This window comes from Bactrocera oleae, chromosome 2 (genome assembly GCF_042242935.1).
Source record: "Bactrocera oleae isolate idBacOlea1 chromosome 2, idBacOlea1, whole genome shotgun sequence".
NCBI classification, from domain to species: domain Eukaryota; kingdom Metazoa; phylum Arthropoda; class Insecta; order Diptera; family Tephritidae; genus Bactrocera; species Bactrocera oleae.
In genome coordinates, this window is record NC_091536.1 from 88435542 (window position 1) to 88461438 (window position 25897).

The window sequence follows — 25897 nt, forward strand, 5'->3', positions numbered from 1 at the left end:
TTCATGTTCAGTAGTCCGCCACATGTTTGCGACTAGGACACTGTAGCACCAAATGACAATGTCAACGCACAAACGGACAGCGAATGGAAGAAACGCATTGGATGTATTTATTACATGAACATTTGTGGTAAGTTCGCAAATACTTACATATACTAAATTCTCGTGTAGGAGCAGTAAAAGGTCTGTACTATTCAAAACAAAATTAAAACGAAAGAAATATTATGTGTATGAATACTTTTTTATGAAATTGAGAAACACAAAACTGGCTACTGTGTTTACCTACTTTTATACTGTATGGGTGTTGGTTGTTCCACCGACCAAGACCAGATAGAACAATTCTTAAGAAGTCTCGATAACTAGCTTAGATTTTAAATTTCCCTCTGGTGGCATGCTGTAAGGCTTTGATAATTTCAAAAGTGTATTAAAATTATCTGTGCTATATTTAAGATGCCAAATTTTCTGTGCAAACAGATTATATTCATGTCACTGTGAACAATTTGTGTATAGAAACACCAAAATTCCGATAATTACAGTCCTTTACTTGGAGAGCCATAATGAAATTTACTTAAAAGTAGTAAATCCGAGGTTTTAATGCACTATGCGACCAGAAAGTTTCCGGAAATTGTAAATGAAACAAAAAATTTTTAATCTTCATCAATATTTATTTTTTTGCCTTCAAAATATTTTCCTTCTGAAGCGATACACATATACCACATCAATTCTCTCTCTTCCAGATCGCCTTTCGTTCCCTCTGCGAATTTTCGTTTACGGCTTCAATCGAGTCGAAACGGGTTCCACGGAGTAGTAACTTGAAGTTTGAAAACAAAAAAGTCACATGGGGTCAAATCCGGTGTATCCGAATACGGTGGTTGATCGATGGCATTGAACGAGTTTTTGGTCTTAAAAGCATTACACACAATGGTCTTTTTGCAAAAAATCCAATTCTTTTGGAAAAAGCCGAGCATTGACGCATCTCATTCCCAAATTATCTGTCACAATCAAACGAGCAGCTTCACGGCCGATGTATAGCTTACGAGCTCCTCGAGTTTCTCTAACACTCGCCAGACGATTTTCGAGCACGATTTCCTTCACTTTTTTGATGTTCATGTCAGTGGTTGACGTCAAAGGACGACGAACGTGACAAGTCTTCGACGGATTTCGGCCATCCTTAAAATCTTTGTACCAGTCGTAGACTTGGGTTTTCGATAGAAAAGATTCACAAATAAGCCTTTTCTAACATTCGCAACGATTCCGCACACGAAATTTTGATCCAAACACAAAATCCTTGTTTAATATTTTTTTCCATTGTAAAAATCGCAAAACGCTACTGAGATCGACTGATTTTAACAGCTGCTGCAAACAAACTGGTTAACAGATGGCGTTAATTTTTGGCATAGTAATTAAGTATAGTGCTACCATTCTAACAAAAAAAAGTGCTGAAAAATATTCAGCGCGGGCAGTTTAAACGACAAATTCCGGAAAGTTTCTGATCACATTGCATGCATAATGAGTGGACGAAAATTTGTAACAATTCCAGGTTAAAAAATTTGGAACTCAATATATTTTATATACAGACGCTAAATATTCTGCTTTTAATAGTAGAGTTAAAGAATATAATGAGACCTTTATACTCGTATTCCTGCTAGAACCTTGCATTAATTATAAAAAATTGCAGGCTAAGGTATGAAAATTTGTACTTCAAGAATTTTTGGAAAGTATCATAGCAAAAAATGGATATCCTAGAACACCAAAATCAGAGAGTTCAGTTAGACCACCTTTTCTTCAAGTGATTTGAAGGAGGAAAACTTAAAAACTAAGTCATTCCGGAAATGTGTGGGATCAACTGATCAATATATTTTCAAAACTAGAATGGGGTATGAAATGCAATATGTATATTTTTTTTCCAATTTGCGGTTGAAGCACGCTTATCGAAGTCCTTTATTGGAAATCTCTTTACTTACCTGTTTACTTCTCCGAAACTAATGCGAAAGTGCTAGTTGCATGGTAAGTACTCGTACATAGCGAATGCAATAATGTAAATGAAAAGTGAAAAATGGTATCAATTTCCCGCTGCAAACAATGTAAAAGCTAATAATTTCCAGTTTGTGGCGTTTGTTTAAAATAGCCGGTGGCAATGTAAACGGCACGGGGCACCAAAGTGCGACTGAAGGAGATGCCAAAGCAATTTTCACGTACCTAACTAAATGCAAAAGAGAAAATTTACAGTGTCTTTCTTGGGGCAGTAAATGGCAATCGCAGCATTTATCGTTGATCGCAATTGTTTTCATTTGCAACAAATAACTATTACTGTGTGGCACCGATGACAGAACCATATGCAACAACATGTGCGTATATGCTAGCTTATATAAACGTAAATATGCATATGTATGTGTGTGTGTGTTGGCAAACCCTATAAAAGCAATTGTAAATTTAACCGCAATCACGCCAATATTTTTCATTTCATCGCCGATGGCTTATTCAATTTTCCATTGTAATGGTTAAAGGAAGGCAGCAACACAGCTATAATATCAGCGATGGACAAATTAAATGCAATACTGTATATGTATTCGTGTGCACGTGTGTCTGTGCATATAACTAATACATGTAATAAATTTGAAGATCTTCGCGCTGATGCGTTGCTTTGGCAGAAGATAGCTGCCTGCTAAGACTTTGTATACCTGTTGCCTGCATTTGTTGTTGTTGTAGTTCTTTTTATTATTTGCCGGCATCTACTTGCAGCGCTCAACATTGGCATAACAATCAAAGTTTTGTTTAAAAACGATTTCTCTTTGTTAATAAAAGCGGCAAACCGCAAAAGTTGATGTGGTAGACAAATAAAACAACAACTAAGGACAAGTAAAAAATCCAGAGCCAGGACTGCGCACGGTGATTTAGTTAAATGAATCGCAATAGAGTTTTGAGGATTGTTAGAAAGAAGAGACTTAGTTTTCGATACCCTAGATTGGAAATGGAGAATCGTTTTGACATTCAATAAAGCTTACAAAAATAAAGTGGAAATACAATAAAATAGTTCAGTTGATAACAATATTAATGAAGTAAAGTAAAGTCCAAAAATGTAAATCCAGAATTTTAATGCTGAATCACTAATTTTGCTGTATAGATGTTTATTTATGTTTGTGGCTCTTCATTCTCCATAAAGATTTAACAGGTTCGCAACTTAGCTAAATATAGTGCCAAAATGTAAGCAATACATATTTCGGTTACTTTTTATACTGTTAAGAAATTTTCGTAAAATCATCATGTTCCGAAAAACAAAATGTTTATTATAGCTCTTTCCAATTTTTTTTAATTATCCGAAAAATATTAAGTTTTCCTTAAGCTTATATCACTGTTTAAGATTCAAAAGATATGAATAGTTCCTGAAAAATATCTCTATACACCGTATTCGGAGTCAGATTTTGCTTAAAACCTATTGTTGACAATGCGCCTGAATGTGGGCAATCTTTTGGGGAAAGATACACATATAATGTCAGAAATAGTTTAACAGGATTTTGAAAAAGAGACTACTGATTGCGTTGAAAATTATAAGACAAGAAATTATATTATAAAAAAGCCGTGATTTTTATTATTTATTTGGGCGGTGAAATGGTATTGCTTTGTAGACCTGGTTTATTGTGTTTTGGTTCTCGAAGCATTTAAAGTTCATCTATATTAAGTTGGCGACTTTGCTAAATATTTAGTATTTGCACCAACTTCTCTATTCAATATAACAATGAAGAATATATTTAAATTAAGTTGGTCTCCCTATTTTGCATCAAAATTTATATTAAAAAAAATTTTTTAAGGCATGAATAGTTTCAAACAATTGCATACAAATGATCACATCAAAACACTGTGCCACAGTGCTATAAAAGCCACAGCTTTGAATTGCAGCTAAGGTAGCTGCAGGATATGACGGCACCAACTAGAGAGGCGCAACAAGAGGAAGAATAAGCGGGAAAAGCGAATTAAGGAAAGGAAAAATAACACGTCGACTCGATTCTTTTAATCAGTTTTATTTCTATTCGTTTTCATCTGCCACAGTGAAGTGGCAGGCGCATAAAAGTAAATTGATCTGCTTTTGCTATCGCAACACAATCCTAACAGCGAAACAACAAACATTAACAGCAACAAAAACAACGAATAGCAAGAACACTTTAATAATAGTGGCGCAGCAGTGGCACGCACCGTAATCTACATCATACGAGTCATACCTTGGACATACAACACTTGGCAACTTGCAACACGATATGCAGACGACAAGCAACACTAGAAGGGTGTCACGTAGATGAGTGTGTCTGTAAGCATGTATGACTGTGTGTGTGCTTGCCTTTGCAAAAGTAATTGGTGGACGCCTTTGAATGGCGTCACGTGCAAGTTAGTGTGTACAGAATTGCTGCCACTCTATGTTGTAGTGTAGCCAACAACTGGCAACGCATCATCATCATCAGCGTATATAAACATTTAGGTTGCCATATTTTACCTCGCCTTGTAAATGATTATTTTTGTACTTTTTGTTGTTGTACTTGTTGAAATAGCCACAAAGCAGATTCATTTATTGTGATTTAATATAGTGGCAAGGCGGTTGGCGCAACTCAGCAATTCATTGAGCACAGCACCTTATGAAACGAACCAAGCAGAAGCTGTTGCTTTAGTTGTTGTTGTTGACGCTGTAGTATGTTGAAAATTATAAATGTGCGATAAGTTTATTTGCTGCATGAAATTGCTCCAGTTGAAATGGCTGCGTTGATTTTGTGCGATAACTTTTGTGCAAGACGCCTGCCTTTCGCTGTGCGACGGCCAGGGCGTATACTCAACTTTTTTCCAATTACTAAAGGCTTAAGTGCGGAGTAAAACTTTCGCTTCTAGAAAATTATACCCCTTTTCCGATTATGGGTTTGATTATTGCTATTATGAAAAGTGTTGTTTGAGCACAGCTTGCCACTAAGTAAATCCCAAGCGCTTGCAACATAGGTGCAACTTGTTCTGGCGTCCGTCCCACTCATGCGCTCTGCTACATTTATATACCACTTTGATTAATGTTGCTTGTTAGCCCTACAAAAAATGTGGCGTATATTTGCAAATATCTACAAGCGACTAAGCGATAAAGGCAAATAATTTGTAATAAAAGTGGAGATTCGCCATAAAACAAGCAAATGATTTATAAATATTTGAGCGCTAGCAAGCAACAACAATATGCAGTGAAATGTAAGCGTTAACTGCTGTGTCAAGCACATGAAGTGATGAAGAAAAATGATGGTAATTTTTATATATTACTAGGGGAGGGGCTCATCAGTGCGGACATGCCGGGCTGTGGCATGCAAAGATTTCGTTCTGCTGCTGGTGGGTAGAATTCGCTGGTAAATTTAATTAACTCGCAAATCGAGAAAAATAAATAAAAGTGTAGCAAATACGCTGAAAAACCTGAATTTACATTAAGTGATATCTATATTTTGGTATCACATCTGGCTTTCTCAGTGATAATGGCTGGCCTATAAAACTGATTGCAATCAATAATTTTAGAAAAATGATCGATATGCGTGCAACAATTAAGTTAAAGATATGCAAATACAAAAAAGTGTTTTATTAAGTAATTGTTTGAAATAGAAAACATTTAAAAAAATTACACATTTCAGAGATAAATGTTACATAAATGGTAGTGCTAAAGGTTTGCGCCAGATGGAATAGCTTTTTAAGGAGCAAACATTTAGTCTAGTCATTTTTAATATATTAAGTAAGTAAATATTTCCCGAAGATTATCTGTTTCCAGCGGAACTTTACTTCCAAGAAATCATTTTATGAAGTCTACTTTATAGGAACCTCAAGTTTTTGAGTGGCATAAAGCATTCCAAAAAGATTGTTAAAGACAATAATATTTAATTGGTAATAGAAGTGATGGTCGACAATCGTAGTTTGAATTAATTTTTTTTATATAATAACTTATTATGAAATTATATAATGAAAACCCAAGGAAGGTAGATACATTAGCGGGTCGTTATTTTATGAGTATTAAATATAAAAAATATTTAGTATATAAGAATTTTTTTTATATTTAATTACAATTAAAATTCTGGAATATATATATTTATAAAAAATGTATATAAATATATCCTTATATAATATTTATTACACTGTTATGATGTTGTTGTTTTTTGCTTAAGAGGAAATTAGAGACAAGTCTCTCCATATAAAAATAACTCGTCTGATGGGGCACTCTAGTAACAAACGACTTAAGCAAAGAACCCGGCTGTGGAATTTGTAAAAATACTCCAATCATTATGATTCATGATTTCCTGTATTTTTACATTATTTCTCTAAACTTTTTTTTGTACACAGATGAATATATTAAATTTTTTTCAGTATTTGTGCCTCTTCCCCTCTATTCATATTTCTGTTAATGCGAAAAAATATTTCATAATTTTCTACTTACAATCACCACGACTCTCTTCTATATCCAATATAATATTCGTTTGTCCCGTTTCAACTTCACACAGCTGTGATTTGCCCAAAATGCCAGAAATACGTTGGCAACTGAGCAACAATATTAAAAATAACAAGCGCGCGATGCTCGTTGCAGCACTTCGACGTATTTTAAGTGGCGCTGACATTGTGTGGCTAAAATGCAAAAGAAAATAAAAAGAAAAAAATTATAAGCAAATAATTTTAATATGCAAATTGGAAAAATTATGCTGAATATTAGAATATAACTTAATTGCAAATACTTATATGAAATGTAACAGATATATATAGTGAATTACATTCTATTAAATTTTGCGGTCTGCAAGAAGAGGTAAATTGGATGTGAGCGGAGAAACCGATCGAAGAGTTGTCCCCAGAAAAAGTTGAAGAAATATTTTTTTTGTTCTAAATATAAAATTCGAGTCCTTCAAAATATTATAGCTCCTATTATCATTAAATAGTCGGTCGATAAAATGTGTGTAAGTTACTTAAATTTCATGGCAACTTTTTGCTATTTTATATTAGTTTAAAAAGAAAACTGTGTTTTATAACTTTGCTGAGCTGATTTAGTGAGAATTTTTCAACGCAGCGCAAGGTTTGATATGTTAAGTATGAGCTAAGTTTATTTGTAGAAGAACAAGAGATAGAAAATGAAACTTAAAAGAACTATTTTGCTCATCCATATTATAGTCCGAAATAGGCGTTTATAAATTGTAATAGCCTTGTATAAATATAGATTTTATAGAAAAGTGGAGTAGATCGAAAGGGTGATCAAGAACCAAAAATATTTGTCGAAACTTCTTGAAGAAGGTTTTTTTTTTTTGGTAGGCATATCGAAATTTTCTACAAAATTTTTGAATCTAATATGTTACATGATATTTGCTAAATAATTCCGAGCTTAGATTTTGACCTTATGCCGAAGAAATTACTCATATTTCCTGAATTTTTTATAATTTATACACCATACACTTTATTGCCACAATTTTCATAATTAAAATACTTTTTTAAGAAATAAAATAATATTAAATATGACATGTATAACAACTTAGTTATTTTGTGAGCAGGTTCACGTCATGAAAGTTTTTTTCTAGAAAATAAACAAAGAATATTAAGAAAAATTTTTTGGTGGTTTCTGTGATTATTTTATGGTACATTTCTATGCCCTTCAAGGACAGCACATTCGCCACTTAACTATGTTTGAAAATTGTGTGAGTTTTCAAGTACAAATCGATAAAGTAAGTTGCCATACATACTAACGTAATTTTAACTGGAACATGCAACAATGATTAGTGCTTGAAAAATTGTTTTTTGTCTTTTGGGTTCATTTCAATGAAGTACTGAGTGAATAAGTGAATAAGAATAGAATTTGCACACTTACATACATATATAGGTGAATGCATAATGCTGTAAACTAGTGCAAAAATAATTAAGAACATGTTGCATACATTATTTTCAACAATTACTTAAATTGTAAGCCCTGTCAGCGGCGATAAACGGTCTGCAACAAACAATAACATACACTTGGCGTGGACACCAACAACTAAAGCACTTCTAGCCTGTGCTAACTGGTTGGGTATGTAAATAAAGACATATTTATGGTGTATGTGCCTATGTATATAAACATGCCCAAAGTAAAATAATAAGAAAAATTAAAAAATATAAAAATAAAAAAATAAATTTATTTAAAGTTGGCTGTCGACAAGTTTTTTTATGATTTTCATTAACCTTGAATCATTTTTATAGGCTTTATTCACTTCCAATTGGCGTTCAACGCAACATAAGTGAGCGCGCTTTTGTAGTTTGTTTTCAAAGCAAATATTTTTCAAACACCCTGTATTTAACATTTATTAACTGTAATTTTAAATTTTGCATGTGTTTACTATTTCTTAATGTTTTTATTTTTATTTATTTTTCTTGTTTTTATTATAATCCTTATTTTATTCTGTATTCTACCCCTCTACTTCTTTCCAACTTATTTTCCAGCGATTATTCAGCAAATCGTTACTGCCAGCGACTTTGCATTTGCATTTATGCAACTTCACCCATGAAACGGTGAATTCAAAGACAGTGTTTTGCGCTATTTTAACTGTTCGTAGTGTTGTTGCTGCTGGTGTGTTGCTAATCGTTAATGCCACTCAGCGCACATTGTAATGCCAACGCTGTTTTTGCTGTTTCTTTTTGTGTATTGTTGTTTTTGCATGCCTCTATCCTCTGCAAAAAGTTATTTGTATTCAAAGATATGCCACACCGAATATGGTCAAAAGTGGCAACCCATTTTTGGTGCATAAATGCGATTGTGATGCACAACTGTCGACTTACACAATGTTGTGGCAAAAACAATAGCAACACAATAATAAAAAAACTAATAGTGGTATAAAATCAGGAATCTGTATGCGTGCAGCTAGAAATGTGTGTTAGTGTGAATGGCTTCAATGTGTGGTCGGCGACTTGTGAAAAAACTGGGAAAGCAGCGCGAACAGCTGCTGCAGCGATTTTGGATGTCAGGGTCTCGTTGGTTTGGCCAATACTCATTATGTTAATGTCACCTTAGCCAAACAAACTGCTGTACATTTTGTAATCTGTGACACACAAAAATTTATTTAAAAATTCCGGAGAGATTATGATGTTAGAGAAAGGGAGAGGGACTGAATGAGCGATAAATGAGAACTTTTTCAACATTGGTCTGTTTGGAAATTTTTCTTGTTTAATATAATATAAATACTAACCTCAGAAAAATAATTTAAGTAATTACGTATAAAACGTCAATTTATTAGCTTACGAAAGTTGAAAAACTAAAACCTACAATTTTGGGTTTTGTTCAATATTTGTTAGGAGTTCATTAAGAAACTACACTCAACAAAATTTCTTTAATAGCTTTTTATGGTTTTCGAATTTTCATTAAATATTTGCAATTACTTTTAATGTAAGTTTATCATATCATTCCCTCATGCAAATGAAAAATAAACCAGCCTAGATGTAGGCAACGATTTATTACAGGTACATATATAGCTGAAATTTACCGAAATGGATTTTTGGGGTGTGATGCTGTGTAACATAGCTGGTTTAATTAAAAGTGTTTCCAAGTAATCAATAATTTGGCACAAAACCAAATGTTACTCATTTTTAGAAGAGCTTCTTGGTATTGAATCCTCGTATTTTTTCAAGACGCGTACTCGTTTGAGTTTTTGAAAATAATATAATGTATTAATAGTTTTAAAATTTTATACTCTTAAAATTTAATTAGATTTTTAACGGTGTGTGAAAGGTGTGTCTATGAAAAGCAATCGATCTCTTCTCAGTAAGTGTGCCGCTTAAGCTCGTTCCAATAATAGTGGGTAACTAGCCAAACATTAAATTCTCGCCAGATTTTTGAAAACATATCTAAACTTATAAGAAATATATTACTTTGTAGTTGTTCGCTCTCCAGTTGTGAGAAAACAAAAAAGGCTAGAGCAGTTCTAAAAATAACGACTCCGATATTTTCACCTTTAAAACTTTAAAGTAAGAGAGATATAGAGTCTGATTTAACAGTTCTTTGTGATATGGAATACTGTCAAAAAATTAAGTTTTGAACTTTTCGTGGAGGTTCACGCTTCTTGCAATGAAAAAATTTTAAATTTTATTTATTTATCTAGAAATAACTCTTAAAATGGGCTTAATTTTTAAACTATACAAAAACGTACACCAAAAGCGGTTTGGTGTCCGATCAATAAATCGTAAAGTCACAAGAGCTGCATAAGAATAGGTGTTTTTTGATGTCTAGTCTAGAAGTAAGCATTGTTAAACTGATTTTAAACTATAATCTTACAAGAATAGGTTCGGTACTTTTGAATCATCAGCTAGGTTCACTGGTAGACGCGCTTCCTATCTTCTTATACACACTCAGACTCAGAGGTATGAATTAAGACCCTGTGCTTCAGGAGTTCCTTTCTTTATGAGTATGTCGACATAAATCAGAAAGAAAAAGCACTAAATTGCCAACCAACTGTAGTTACTCACTAAGCAAAGCACGCAGCCTATCGAAGTTACCACAAATACATTGTTGCTTCAGCGCGCATTTACCATGGCAATTACGGTATCTGCAGTAAAATCAAGCGCAAACAGCTGCAATGTTCGAGCAGATCCAGGGGAAGTACGAGGAGTACAAGACAATCAAGAACAACACATAGAATACTAACAACAATTTAAACTAGCGAAAATAAGCAAGCGAGAGGCGGTTATTCAATAAGCTGTGGCAGCGCGCGGCATCAAGTGATACCTCATGCAAAAAAGGAAAAACAAAATCAACACCAACTTAAAAGCTTACAAGCATGTGCAGCCAAAGTGGCACAAAAGGGCGCAAGACACAAAAATGCGGCATCCTGTCTTGGCCGACAGCAGAGTCGCCGAGCGTTAAAGAAGAGCTCACAAACGGCAATCATTGCCACTGTTTCGCTAACTGTTACTTCTTTGTATGCTATTTTTTTTGGCTGTTTCCTTTTGACAGCGCTTCGCCCGTGTAACATAACAGCGCACATAACGGCTCTCCAACGGCATCGTTGACTCCTGCATTGCCACTGCGACGTTCTAAGTGATGATGTTGTTGTTGTAGTGTCGGTGGCTTGACTGCTGTCTACTGTCTGCTGCACCTGACCAATCGACACTCACTCGTGCAGCCGAGCACGCCGGTGCCTGTTGCATGTACGGCCTGTCAGCCCGGCATCATCATCAGCGACAGCAACAACAGCAGCAAGAAGGAGAATGTGAAAGGAAGCGTTCGAAAGCGTGCTGAAGCTGTCTAGCGACAGCCAGAATATCGGAAAACGAAAAGAAAACAACAGAGTGAACCAAATTGGGCACAGAGTGTGAACAACGCGCGGAAAGTTTCAACTGCTGCTGGTGCAGCGACATTCACCATCGGTGCTGGCGATGTGTGTCAGCCGCATGCAACACGTAAAGCGCAAACGAGGCAGCGCGATAAAGTTGCACTTAGATTGAAATCTTAGAACTGCAGATTTAATTTAATTCATGTCGTAAAATGCTTAGAAAGTATTAAATAGGCTTGTAAGCTTGTATATATGTATGTATATTAGTGATGTATATATATTAGGGAGTGAGTATACTTTTCAACTTTTTTCAATAGAATAAAGTCATAATATTGTTTGTCTAATTGGCTTATAATTTCCGTTCTGTAGTTGCTAAGTGAAGAAGGTGCGCCCTAATGACATGCAAGAGTCCAGATTTAGTGCCTTTATAGAATATGAAGACCAATTGTTGGAGACATATGTAAGTATTCCAGTTCCAGTGCCAGTTTAAATAACCCCCATAGTATGCCTCTGAAGTTTAGAAGTAGAAAAGTTGGCTTTAAGTGGAATATTTCAAATGTTTTTATTGGAAAGTTTCAGGTACTCTGACGCAAATATCACCTGCTGAGTCACATTGCAACTCCTTTCCTATGGTGAATCTTTGTGGTTTATTTGTGAAGGTCAAGAAGCATGAAATTTTTTGATGTGGCGGGAGAAAACATTCCACACATAATTCAGTCAATAGTTGAAATTACTTGAATATTTAGTTCTAGTGACGTAACCAGGATTGTTTGTGAACGATTGGAAATGCGTTCGAGTATCCTGTGGAACTTTAATTATTATAATTTGAATATTCATTTTATCCATGCAATGGCGGCGTCAAAATTTATTTATCCTACAATTATGTAGAAACAATTCACAAACGAAGTACCCCTCACCAATAAGTGCTGCTTATCCACTTAACCACCAGATTTTATGATCAAAATTTGGTATGAAATCGCGCAATTTAATTTCCCAATTGTTGTGCCACTTCTGCTGTGCACCGTTGGCTTATAAAATGTTGTACTTAACACAGGTTAGCTTCACAGCAGCTTAACGCAAGCAAAGCCAAAGGCCAGCCACTTACCGTTCGAGAGCAATAAATAATATAGTTCGTATGTAAGTTTTTCTTGTTGTTGTTGTTGTTGTTTACTCGTTTGTTAAGTTCTACAGTTTCAAGATTTTGGCTTGTAATTAAGCGTTGCGGCCTGTTAAAAATTATTTAACATTGAAGGGGAATAAATAAAATAAAATAAAGATGAAGTGGAAAGAAAGGTTGTGCTGCTTTATGAGTCGTGTTGCAAGTAAGCGCGTGGAGGAAAATCATGTTGCGATGATGGAAAGAATTAACGAATAGAGGATAGAGAAGATATATGTATATGTACTTATGTGTAAGTTTATACACATCTCTACTTATATATATGAATATATATATATGAATATATGTTTGTATATGTATATGAGGGCTTAGCAACATGCAACCAATTTTTTGCACTTTGCAATTTTTCTGAGTTTAAGCTATGAAGATGCTACTTACAGGTAGCAACTATGATATTTTTAGTGAGGTTGTGAAGATGCTCTTTTTAACAAGTAGAACAGTTATTTAGTAAGGCAAAAGCACTAGGAACTGTTGCTGCTAGTACGCAAAGCTATAAACACTCTTTGTAGTTTGAAAATTTGCGCTAAGTGAATTTTGTAGTAAATGGGCTACTTGAGTGACATTCTTTTTTTGCCTTTTCCATTCCTTACAGTAGTTTGCGCTTCTTATGCTTGCAGAAAAAGGCAGCTCTTTGTTTAACTGCTTTGTTTATATTGTTTTCCTGTGTTCGTGGTCAGAGAGACTGTGAGCTCGTAGAACTTATTTCATTCCACAAACAGCCTACCCGGCTGTGCAACTGTGTGTGTTATATATTTTCAGCGCTGAGAACATCACATCATTACGGCTACATGCTGTCTGCATGTATTGTTATTGCTCTTATCCGTCAGTTTCAGTTTCAGTTGAAATTTTACTATTTGCGTCATTAACACCTAAGTGTCCCATTATTGTCATCAAAACTGATAATTTAGTCACGGACAGTTGCGTTAGTTTGGGGCTGATGGCATTACTGGCACTTATTTTTCGATTGTGTGCTGCTACGTTATGTAATAAAGGAGTTGTGGTTAAAATTATTTACAGAGAAACAGTTCAGCGGTAAAAAAATGACAATTTTAGGTGTGTGACTTCGCTAAAAATTTTGTAAAATAGTTTAGCTGTACTTACGCCTAAATGTAGGTAATACTTTGCAACTACTACTTTGTTATTGTTACGGAAACGACATACTAGGGGTAATATTTTCGAAATCTCAAAAATTACATAACATAACATAACTTAACATAATTAAACAGAACATAACTTAACTTAACTAAAAAACTTTTCCCTTAGCTTTAACATTTCTAAACTTCGAAGCTGCTTGGCACATACTAAAAATATTGAAGAGCTTTTTCGGGTCTACTAAAAATCATAAAAGTAAAAAATTAGTTCGATGTTGGAAACATGTATTCAATATACACTAATATTTTCAAAACCCATTATACCGATTCGACCTACTTAAACTAACCCTGTTGCATAAAAAAACCACAACAATGCTTCACACTGCTTATTAGTTAATTCAGTGGTAAGCAATATTAATGAAGCGTTACTGCAACAAACCGTAACACCCCATACTATCAGCAAAATGCTTTTGCAACACCAAATGCACATCACAACAAAGCATATAGCAGCTACTTGCAACAACACCCGGAAACGGTGTCCAAAGAACTCATTGTTAACATCAAAATAATAAGGTTAGGCAACTTGAGTGATCATTATTGCGGCAGCAACAACAACAAGCCAGCAACAAATACATCTAACAACAACAAAGAATTCTACACCAGCATTAGCAATAATAATAATAAAGCGCAGCACTTCTGTTGCAACATTTTTTCGAAACACAAAAAATTCTGCAGATAAAAAGAAACGAAGGAAAAAAACGATATAATGCAAGAGCAGTAAGAAATTCAGTATAAACAACAACAACAACAACAAAAGTAATAAGAACAACGAGCGAAGGCTTCCAAGCCGCAGCGAGCGCATTCCTTGTAATTGAACCTTAACGAGAACAACTCAACTCAGTTTAACAATAACAACAACAAAACGCGGCTTAGAGCTCAGCTGTGCCACACAGCATAATACTAAACTGAACTTTGAATAGAGCGAAAGAGTTTCCATGCGGGCGTTGGAGGCTGAAGCATTGTGGCAGCAGGAATGCAATCATAATATAACGGGCTAAAATCAGACGAGAACCACAAGGTATTAGGTGGACAGTGAGACGGGCAGTCAGCATCTTGCAACAACAACGCAACTGCCAGTAAATAGTGCAAGCAACGTGTAAGAACAACAATAAAAAGGAGTTTGAAATGAAGAAAATTGGAAGCATCAAAAATACAAACCACAAGAACAACAACAACAATGGAAGAAAAAGTAAATTGTGTCTGGCAATGCAAACTCCACCCAGCGCCTTGCTACAGCTTCATAAGCGCGCATAGCGGATTGGCATGAGTTTAGCATTTTTGTACAACAACTGGCTGCCAACAGCAACACAGCCGCCACCGCCCCCCGCTAGAGGCGAGTAGCGCAATTTTTTGCTAGTTGTGCGTGTGCTTGTTGTTGTTGTGGTTGCTGTCATAATTTCTTGCCTCATGCCAATTACAATTCTCGCTGGTTGTTTTGTGTTTGTTGATCTGTATTTTTGTTGTTGTCCATTGCTGTTGAGAGTCGCGCGCGTCAGCTGGCAGGCTGGTAGCTATTTGGCCACTGCCACTCAATAATGTTGTTGGCATCGACGATTCAACTACAAGCAAGATCATATTACTCCAGCTTGCACTTAATTGGTTTGCAGCCTTGCAGAAGCCGCATCTACTCTGCATATGCACACCAACACGTTGAGACGCACACACATACACACATGCAAACAGCCAATCACTCACATCACATATTCCTCTCGACTTTTCGCTAATGAAGACCCACCGACCTAAATATTTGTCTAGCTGATGTGTGGAAAATTATGTTAGGAATTCACTGCATTTAATTAAAAACAAGCATACATTTCTCAGCGCAGAAAGCTGTGAAGCTCACAGACTCGTTGTCTTATCTTAGTTCAACAAGACCTGTTTTCGTTGATTCCACTGTACTTTGGTGTCATTAAATTAATTAGAGATAATGTTGGAACTCATGCACATAAATACATTAATATATATAGAAATTACGTGCCAAGTTTTCTCCCGGGGTTAACTTCAAAGCTACTCTACCAATTTTAGTAAAATTTAGCACACTGTGTTCAGTTTGATCCAACTTAATTGGATAGTATATATCTTAATTATGTGAGCATTAACAGCATTCATATATTATATAACTAAAATATATACATATATACATATTTCTAAACAACAGCAGGGCACAATAGACCCTAGGTCGCAGTGCATACCTCATTTTCAAATCAAACAACAGCAGATTTTCAAAATTCAAATTAAATTTTTAGTAAAATGCTAATAGAAAAGTTAAAATTTTTTCAATTGACAAATATTCGTTTGATACATTTTCAAAATTAAATCACAAGTAGAATCGCTTGGATACTTATACCGGCTGTAATGAGTAGTTTGTTATAATATGTATACCTTAGACCCAGCAACGCGTGGTCGAATCTTTCTAGTATTTATCTATATTTAGTTTACTTAATAATGAAAACATGTTTAATTTAGAGCGCAATATATAATTTGGAAAGAAATGCCTTGACTCGAGCTGTTATTTAATCGTGCGAAATGTTAGAGAGCATACATATTTTATTCGTTCAGTTTTTCCACAAAATAAAACTTCTTCATCTAAAAAAGTAAATCTAGTAAAGTAATATACATACATTAGCGAGCAACGCTCTTTTTAAAAACAATAAAATAATTGGTTCTGTCATTCTTTGGGTTTTCATTTTTCAAGAAAAAATATTAAAATTTAGGTTAACTGAATTCATTCTAAGCACTTTGCAAGTTGTAGTTGTTTTTAATTAATAAAAAAATGTATATTATCGTTATAGGTAAAAACAAGCATCCATTTAAATCTTTTTTCAAAATACAGTGTGAGCAAAAGGGTTCTACCTTCTCAATAGATCACAACACTATACGCCCTATATGACAGTTGCTATATAATATGATCAAAGTCGGTTCATCAAAAAAAATATATTTTTCCTTTCAAAACCCGATTTTGACCACTCATATTATTTGTTTCACCGACAATTGGTATACACCATTGAAGTAAGGAGAAGAGATCGATTATTTCCATATTTTTAATTATTAGCAAAATTTTATAGTATGATTTGTCTTTTGCTTTAAAATATGTCGGCTTTCGATTAGTGTTTAACTACAACATGAGATTCCTTTTTTATAAATTTTTCCAAAATACCGAAACTTTCTTCACTCATCATGCTCTCTTTGGAAGGATACTTTTAACTACTAAATTTGTGGCGTCAAGTGGTGCCCTCTCATTCACACTTTTCGATCTGCCCGATATAACACGGAAAATTTTCATGTATTATTTGCCAAGTATGTTAGGATTGGGTTGTGAGTGTTTGCATCCGATAACCGATAAATGGAGCTATGGTCGAGACTTTTGAAGAAATCTTATTTTTTTTATCAGATTTCGCTTTGGCTTTGTTTTTACTGTTATCTCACGAGAAATTATTTAGTCAGTAAAGAACTCTTGAATAAAGAAGTTTACAAATCGAGCCAAGGACTGAGAAAAAATTTAGGAAGCAATATGTCATCTGGGTATAAAATACGTCATCAATTGCCTGCCTTTGTCAATTTTAATGATTAAAAATGAACTCATTATTTTAAGAGCTTCAACACTTGTTCTTTGTAGAGTTTTCTTACTAGTTGTGGTATACGTCTTGAGGTTATACAAATAATCAATATAACCTGTTAGTTATATACAGAACTATTATTGAGTTTGGTGTGTCTACTAAATCCATCAAAATAGTTTCAAAGAATTAGATTACTTATAGTTACTATAAACTACATAGAAGCACATAGTCTAAATTTTAAACTAAAATTTTATCAAATTTTGCTTATAAAACTAAATTTTTCATACTCATAATAACTTGTTATGTAGTTTGATGCGGCATTTACTTAACATCTCCATATTATTATTTATTTTTTTGTTAATTAGCATTTTCGCTCATAATTTTTTTAATCATTGGACGATTTGTACCGCATCAAAGAACCTTCGCCTAATATGCGAACGTAATTGCCACATAAATATTATGAAACATTTCAAAAAGCACAACTAAATTTATAAAACAACAAATGTTCACAACAAGTGCCTTCAGGCTTAAAATATTACTTTGAAGCGACTAATTAAATTATAATTGAAATTTCAATTACACGCATTACCAGAAATACAATGAGGCATGAAGGTCTGCTGACCATCCTACTTGCGGTATACAACAACAGTGTGGCACATTCATTAACTACATAACTAAGTGTATTACAACAAACAACATTTGCGGTTCATTTGCAATGCCAGTGACAGCATTGTCAGCTCATTGGGGATGTTGAAGCCGTTAACCATTTGTGGTAGTTTATTAACCATTGTGCACTTGTACTTAAGCGATTATGAACACACATACATGTAAACATTTTAATATATATGTACATGCCACATTTGTTGGTGGCGTGCTTGCAATTGAAAGTTGTTTTGCCGTCTGGCTTGTGATAAACAGCTGAATGGCGGCAGTTGAAGACCAATGTGACCTGCCACTAAAGCAACTTGTTCAACCAAAATGAGAAAATTTGCAAAAAAATACTAAAATAAAACAGTTAAAATTTTAACTAAAAAACCGGCATACAAAAGACTGAAGCGACAAACACCATGCAAAATATTACTTGGAATGGAGTTAATTTTATTTTGCACTTTACAATTTTGCTGTTGCGCATGCGCATTAATCATTTGCTGTCTTTGCTTAGAATTGTTGGTTTCGTTGCATTTGATGCCCGATTGTCTGTGTCGAAGCTACCAAACGGTTAATTAATAGTAAATATTTGCATTTACGGCGCTTCGATGTTACGGCAAGCGAGTAGACAAATGAAAAAATGCGATTGCAACAAAAAATTTTGTGGCAAAGTCGCATCTCTGCCGGAAAACCGCATTGGAAAACCACTTTTTATATATTTTTTTTGTTTCGATTCATACGTTTGTGTCACCTCGTTTTGCTGCATGCATAAATAATCGCGATGTCGCGCCTGTGCAGCAAAGGAGAAAAACAAGAATTCACAAAATAAATTGAAATAAGTTTAGCTGACAACAACAATGCCCCCCAGCGAGTATTCAGAGTTGTCGTTAATGTGTAGCTAATGCCGTGAAATTTGATATTTAAGTGATGTCTGTAATGAGAGAAGACTTTAGACGCAAGGTAGAGGAGACGCTTGAATGCTAACATGAAATATTTTTTAAAAATAATATAAAGACCGCACCCAGGTCTAATAACAGTAATCAGTGTGTTCTAACAGTACATCGTATGCTTCTTGATGTTAACTTTGTGCCTTCCGATTATTTGCTGGGCCTTTTCCTCGCTTACAACTTGTTTTGTATTAATTTTTATTTTTAATTCCAAAAAAAATTGAAACCTAAACCATAGTTCAACTCAAAACATTCTTCCATCTTGCATGCGCTGTAAATAACAACCAAAATCCAAACACAAAAACAAAATGCAACAGGTTAAAGTTCAAATCCACTGTCTTCCGATACCGCGTTCTTCGTTCGTGTGTTCCCATTGCACAATTTTGTTCGTGTGACGCGCCGCTTTGACGCGTTTACCTACTTTTTGGCGAGTTCATGTCAAAAGCCGAAACGAGTGTGGCAACTACACGACAAGCAGTTGTATACTTCTGAAATCAAAACCGAAAAAAAAAATATTGTTTCTCATATTTTTATAGTTCAGCTCGGTTTCGGCATTTTCCACTAAGCAGATGCGCCAATCTGCATACAGAGCTTCTACAACCAGCACTTCTTGGGCAATGGCGTTGTCACGCGGCAGCAAATGTTGCACATTAATTTACTTCATTTCCAAGCCACTAATGCTATTTGCATTAGCTCAATGTGTTGTTGTTCTTGTTGTTTTCGTTGTTTTTGTGTTTGTGCGCGTCACTCTTGTCAAGCCGCGCAGGTGCAGCAGCTGTCGAAATGCGCCTAACGGTGTTTTGCTAATAATTTTTTGTTTTATTGCTGTTTGTTTGTATTGTTCTGGTTGCTGTTGTTGTAACTGCTGACCAACAACAGTGTCACTTGGCATAGTCTCATCGTTGACCGCCATTACATGCGCATGTCGTTCTGCCACATCCAATGACATTTGCTTGCAACACAAGTATGCGGCACTCGCAATGGCAGTAATTTTTCTTAATGAATGCGCGAATATCCAAACGGTTTTAGTGCCTCAGCAGATTGCTTGCTAGATATGGGTGTAAGTTACCCCTCCAGTATTTAACTTATGTGTTTGTAGGCATATTAATATATGTGTGTCTTTTAAAGAATCACTTTGGTCTAAGCTGTGTCTTTCTGTTGTGTCGCTGGCGGTAAAGTTGCGCGTTCTTTGTGTTTGCATTTATTTTTGTATGAATATGGCAAAATACATTATTGCTTATTGCCTTCTACCTGATGTTACCTGAAGCTCTTAGTGATCTGCGATTCAGTGAGTTAAGTGGCACTTATGGTGACATATTTGATGATTTTGCTAAGAGAAGCCAAAGCTGTTATGCACGTATATATGAATATATGAATACAATAACGATTAATTTCAATATTTGTATGTATATGAGAAGTAGTCTCTCGGACTTAAAGTATCGATTTGAAATTTCCAACTGTCCTTTTCTCCCATCGGTTAGATAACTTGACAAGTTTTTTTCAGAATATTGAACAAACAACAAGACTTTCAGTTGCTTAATTAGCACTGTGACCTGTGTGAACTATCCGAGACAAAGTTTAAAGTAGATGAAACAGCTGTTTAATCGATTGTAGAATAATATTGTGTCATTCGCGCTTGATATCTCATCTTCTATGGTGTTGAACCTTTGTTTGAATCATTTTTGAACATTCGAACTAATGGTACGAGTCGAACTCGGTTATTTTCGTTATTTTTAAGTCATCACTGATAGGTTGTTTAAATATTTCAGAGCTTCTCTATAAAGTATATCGCGTGGTATATATTAGTTTTTAAAATAAATCGATGGTAACGGACCATAACCTAAGTCAAAATATTGTATATTTATGGATATATTATATACTTTAAAATTTAAAACATTGCTGTTTTCAGTGCTTACTTATTTCGTTTCGTTAAAATTCTCTTCGATATCGATAATTAAATACAAAGTGAAATCAATATTTTGAATTTGTAATCTAAAAATAGAAACGAGTTTTTAATTAGCGTAAACATTGTAGATCGGGAAGTAACAACAACACCAAGAAAGTTGTATTCAATTTCAATTATAGCAAGCGTTTTCATTAACATTAAATTAAATAGTAAACGAAACGGTCCCACCGCTATCTATTACAGCCACAATAGAAAACCGCAGAGAGCAAATGGTTAAAAGTGCTGAAAAAATTAATTGGCTATTTAAATCAAATCAATTGGCAAAATTAGACGAGCGGAAAAAATGTGTGTCAACACCAGCGGCTGTCACGCGAGCTGGTCAAACAAACAGACAATGAAACGCAAATGAAGCACTAACAGACATGTAAATGACGTATACATATATTCGTACATACTTGTTAATTGTTATTGTATATTTAAAGCACTGAAACCAAATGAGTAAAATATATCTGTATGTAAGCGCACTTCACAAATGTCTATCTTTATGTGAAATCGAATCTGTAAATCTGTATGTTACATGAAAAGCATACGAGTAAATGAAGGTGAAAGTGTGAAAAAGTGGCAAAAACTAACAGAGCGTAGCAATATTACACACTTTCAACAATTTGCACGATTTTAAGCGTTGCCGCGAGTAATTATATTGCAATTCTGTAGAATGTTTTGCTATTCCCCATTTGTGGTTTAGCTGAATTGTTTTGAGTTTCTTTCAACATTTTTTTCTCTCTCATTTAATTATTTATAATTCTTCTTAAGTCTTCTTTTAGTTTACCTTTTTTTAAATGTTTTTTATGTAAGTAATTTTTTATTTAATGTATTTCTCTTTTCCTGTTATTTCCTTTAAAGTTTAAGTTTTAAGTTTTAAGTTTTAAGTTTTAAGTTTTAAGTTTTAAGTTTTAAGTTTTAAGTTTTAAGTTTTAAGTTGTAAGTTTTAAGACTGAAGTTTTAAGTTGTAGGTTTTAAGTTTTAAGTTTTTAGTTTTAGGTCTTAAGTTTTAAGTTTAACGTTTTAAGTTTCAAGTTTTAAGACTTAAGTTTTAAGTTCTAGGTTTTAAGTTTTTAGTTTTAAGTTTCAAGTTTTAAATTTTAAGACTTAAGTTTTAAGTTCTAATTTTTTTGTTTTAAATAAAAATTAAAATTTTAATTATAGTTTGAATTTTAAATTTAATTTTGATTTTTAATTTTTATATAAATTTTAATGTTAATTCAATTTTAATATTAATTTTAATATTAATATATCTTTAAATTTTAGTCATTTTTCAAATTTAAATTTTAATTCTAATTAAAATCCCAATATTAACATATATTTAAATTTATTTGTAATTATCAATAATAAAACAATACTTGTAAACTTGGCCATTATGCTAAAGCCCAAACCCCTCGTATCATTTTCGCATGCAAAATTCTCCGCTAATTATAAAATTCACTTGTTCGAGCCAAGGCTTGGTGAGCCGGAGCCAACCTTGCACACGATAAGCATCTTCAACATTTGCTCAAACAGCAATTACTGGCAACTGCAAAAGGCACAAGAATGTGTAGCAGCTTAAAAACGAGTGAGCACGTCGCAGTCCGAAAAAAAAACTGCAGCAGTAAATAATGAACCGTCGCAGTGGCGCTGCCAGCAAACGGCAACGGAAAATGTTGCGCGCAGCCCGAAATGCCAATTTAAATTGACTGAAACTAAAATAATTGCCGAACTAAATCCAGCAGGGAATTGAGTTGTGGCGACAGTGTACGAGTTAGAAAGAGCTCCAGCAGCCACAGGAGAGCCGATCGCTAGTACAAAATGCGGGAGAGCCTGTGTTTGGGGGTGCAAAGGCAAGTGCAAAGATCTAACTCGAATTGGTTAGACAAAAGCAGAAACCAGCTACGATGTACATGGCAGGCATAAGCGGATAAATATGTTGCTGTCATTAAATGCCACAGTGACTGTACAGCGAAAAACGACAAATAATAAAGGGTAGCAGCAAAGCGCCTAAGCAACACTGCCACTTTACAAAACCATTCGGCGCTTTTTCTGCATTTCCTCGTCTTTTTCTTGCTTCACTTGCTTGTGCCTGCAGCAGCAACAACGACAACAACAAATATATTGAAAATGGAATAATAAAAAAGTTTCGCGCATAATTTATGCAAAATTGGCGAAAACGTAGCGGAAATCAGGTTAAACCGCGTTCAGCGTTAAGGTGGCGCATCGACAGCGGCACTACTAGTTGGATCGTGCAATCGATCAGGCGTTTGCGACGACCGGCTGGGCTAGCAGGCCCAACAAAGTGTGACTGCAGAAGCCTGAGGCGTCTTTCTGGTGGTGCTCTGCGTTTACACTGCGACCTTTTTATTGTTTTTGTTGTACACATAATTTTTATTTTTTCAGCTTTTGTTTTTATTTTATTTTTGCAGTTGGCATGCATGCTGTCAGACAAGTTAACAAATCTGGTCAATTGCGGTAAATGTAGCAGTTTCCATACGTAAATACTGTTATCGTAGGCAATAAATCTATTGGGAATTAGAAACAAAACACATAAAAGAACGCTTTATATGCACGCACACATACATATAAGCACACATATATAGGTTTTGTTCAATGAGCTGGTGAAACGCCGCTTGACTTGCTGAATGTGTGGATTTCGTTTTGGACAGATAGGCTCGTCCATGATTCGACATTAGACGCAACGGTGACACGCGGCACGGGACTTGACCATAAGTGGGCGATACAAACATACATATGTACATATGGATGTATTATATATGTTCTAATGTACGATATTTAGCCGCATTGTGTGATATTTCTATAATTTTTCGATGATGATTCGATGAATAATGGATCAATCAAGCGCCTTAAGTTATGCAATTTTTATTTTCTATGTATTTATATTTTGATTTGTGAGAAAATAATATTCAAATAATTTAGTTAAATATTAAAAAAAAATATATATTTCAAATTATTTTCCAAAAATAATATAAATAGGAGCAATCAGATATTACCTAATAGTAGTTTTTTTTTCTTCCCTATTTTTATGTATTTTTTGGACAGCTTTAACTTTCTTGTTTGTGAAAATGAGCAGAATTTTACTTTTTTTAACAAAACCTTATAGGGAAAACAGTTAAGATGAACGTCTAAAAATATTTAATGATTATACACGTTAGATAATGAGAGATAAATCAGTGGTAAATATCAAAATAAATATGTTTTACATAAGCAAATTCCAAATATTTTGAAACAGAAAATAGAAGTGACAAGACTGGCAAATATATTTTTCTTAGATATACTTCCTTCTTGAAATTTCTTTCCATCAACTCCTCTGAAGAGCCGCTTGGAGCACTTCTCCTTAAGTTATACATAAAATGTTATTACATTTAGTTTCCTACATTGCGAAAAAATTCAAGAAAAGTAAAATAAAAAGACTTAAGGGATTAAGTTTTTCATACGTTCACTGAGGTTTATTTTTTGTTAACTGAGGACGTAGTTTTGTTAACTATAAATATTTGCTGAATATCTCAAATTTTTCTTATGATTTATTTATTTCTTTCTCCACTCACTTGTGCGATTTAACCAGTTTCTTTTTGCTCGCCAAACTTGAGCAACGACATTGACCTATTGCGGACTTTAACACTTTGAACTGCAAGAGCTAGAAGTCAAATGGAGTGGGCGAAAAATACATGCAGATTAAATCGACTGAAAATAAAATAAATGCCAAATATAAACAAAAACAACAAAGAGAGAGAAAGAAGTCTGCGGAGCACACGGCAGATGCGCCATATCTCACAAGCAACGAGTTTGGGGTAAGCAAAAAACAAAAACAAATAGAAAGCATGCGATGAGTTGCAACAGAAAAGAGCGCTTCTATTTTATCTATCTTTGGTCCAAGAAGTAACTGAGAAAAGGCGCAATATAAAGTAGCATCGTGACCAAATGAAATTTATCATAAACCATGGAAATATCCTTATCACTATGCAGCGATCGAACCAGAGTCAACACTGACACACACACTTACAATCACACAGAATTAACGAAAGCTCATAGAAAGCATAGCCTGAGCTAAAGAAGGTAATGACGTAGGCAGCAATGGACCGCGAATGTGGCGAATGAACAAATCTCTAATATATTGCAACTTTGTTTATATGTATGTCTGTATGTCTGTACGTATATTGCTTATTGTTATTGTTGCTTCTTTCGCATTTTCTATTTGGCTTATAAATTATGCAGATTCTTTATTGAACAGAGCGCTAGTGAATGTTAAGGCTTAATATCTGGACAGCTGTGTTGTCCAAGTTAATTATGTAAGTGTGATTTATAAATATTGATTTAAAAGTTTGCTTATGCTTTCTATTTATTTAAGAGAGTGTGGGTAGACAGAGCAACAAGAACAGTGGCTACTTGGGTTCAAATAAAGAAGCTCACAAACAATATTATGCATATGCGTATTCTTAGACCAAACATGTAAATCGTTGGAACAGCAAACCTTACAGAAATAGCAAAATGAAAGTCGATTTTAAAAAGTTTGTGAGTTTCAAAATGAGCTTGCTATGTATAAAGCTTTTGAAAACTATAAACTTGGAGTTAATAGTAAATCTCATTTGGTATTTTGTGCGTAATGAGTTGAGCTTAATATTATGATTGGTCTCTTAAGTTTTTAAGGGTTTTATTCATTATGAGCTTCTAAAGATTTGTTATTTGTAAAATAGATGATTTCCATGGAGCTTTGCGGCTTTTAAAAAAGCACAACTTGTTGGCTTCGCTTTTGAGTAAGACTTTGTTTAAGTTAGTTAAAGTTTTTAAAAGCTTTGCCTCAAAGTATTTTATTTGTTTTAAACTTTTGATATAATCATATCGAAATTTATGTGTCATAGTGCTTGAATTTATTTTGTTACAAATTTACAAACCATGTAATAAATTTTGATGACAAAAGAAAATAATTAAAAATGGTCACGAATTTTTCTCCAAAAATTTCTACAAAGTTTAATACAAAAAGAACTATTCTAATCTAATTCAAAGATCCTCTCTAAAAGTACAGTAATTTTTGAGTGGCACTTGAAAGCTGATGAGAACAGTTTCAGTTGCAGTTTTAAATAAAAGAAACTTTTAAACTTTGTGTTAAATAATTATAATCAAGAAGTAAAGAATGAACGTCAGTACTTATTTAAAAGCTTTGAACTCCAAGTTTTGATGCTACAAGCTCTTAAAAAATATACC

At 34.2% G+C, this 25897-nt stretch overlaps 1 protein-coding gene across 3 annotated transcripts in view; it reads right to left on the bottom strand.

The window, feature by feature from the left end:
- The window catches only part of Cad99C (cadherin 99C), a 124026-nt gene that overhangs the window by 50889 nt on the left and 47240 nt on the right, over positions 1-25897 (bottom strand). For all 3 annotated transcript variants that reach the window (XM_070105962.1, XM_070105961.1, XM_070105960.1), the window contains one exon: positions 6431-6615. In XM_070105962.1, coding sequence (XP_069962063.1) covers positions 6431-6608 — 178 coding nt within the window. In that variant the 5' untranslated portion in view covers positions 6609-6615. The remainder of the gene's footprint in view (positions 1-6430; positions 6616-25897) is intronic.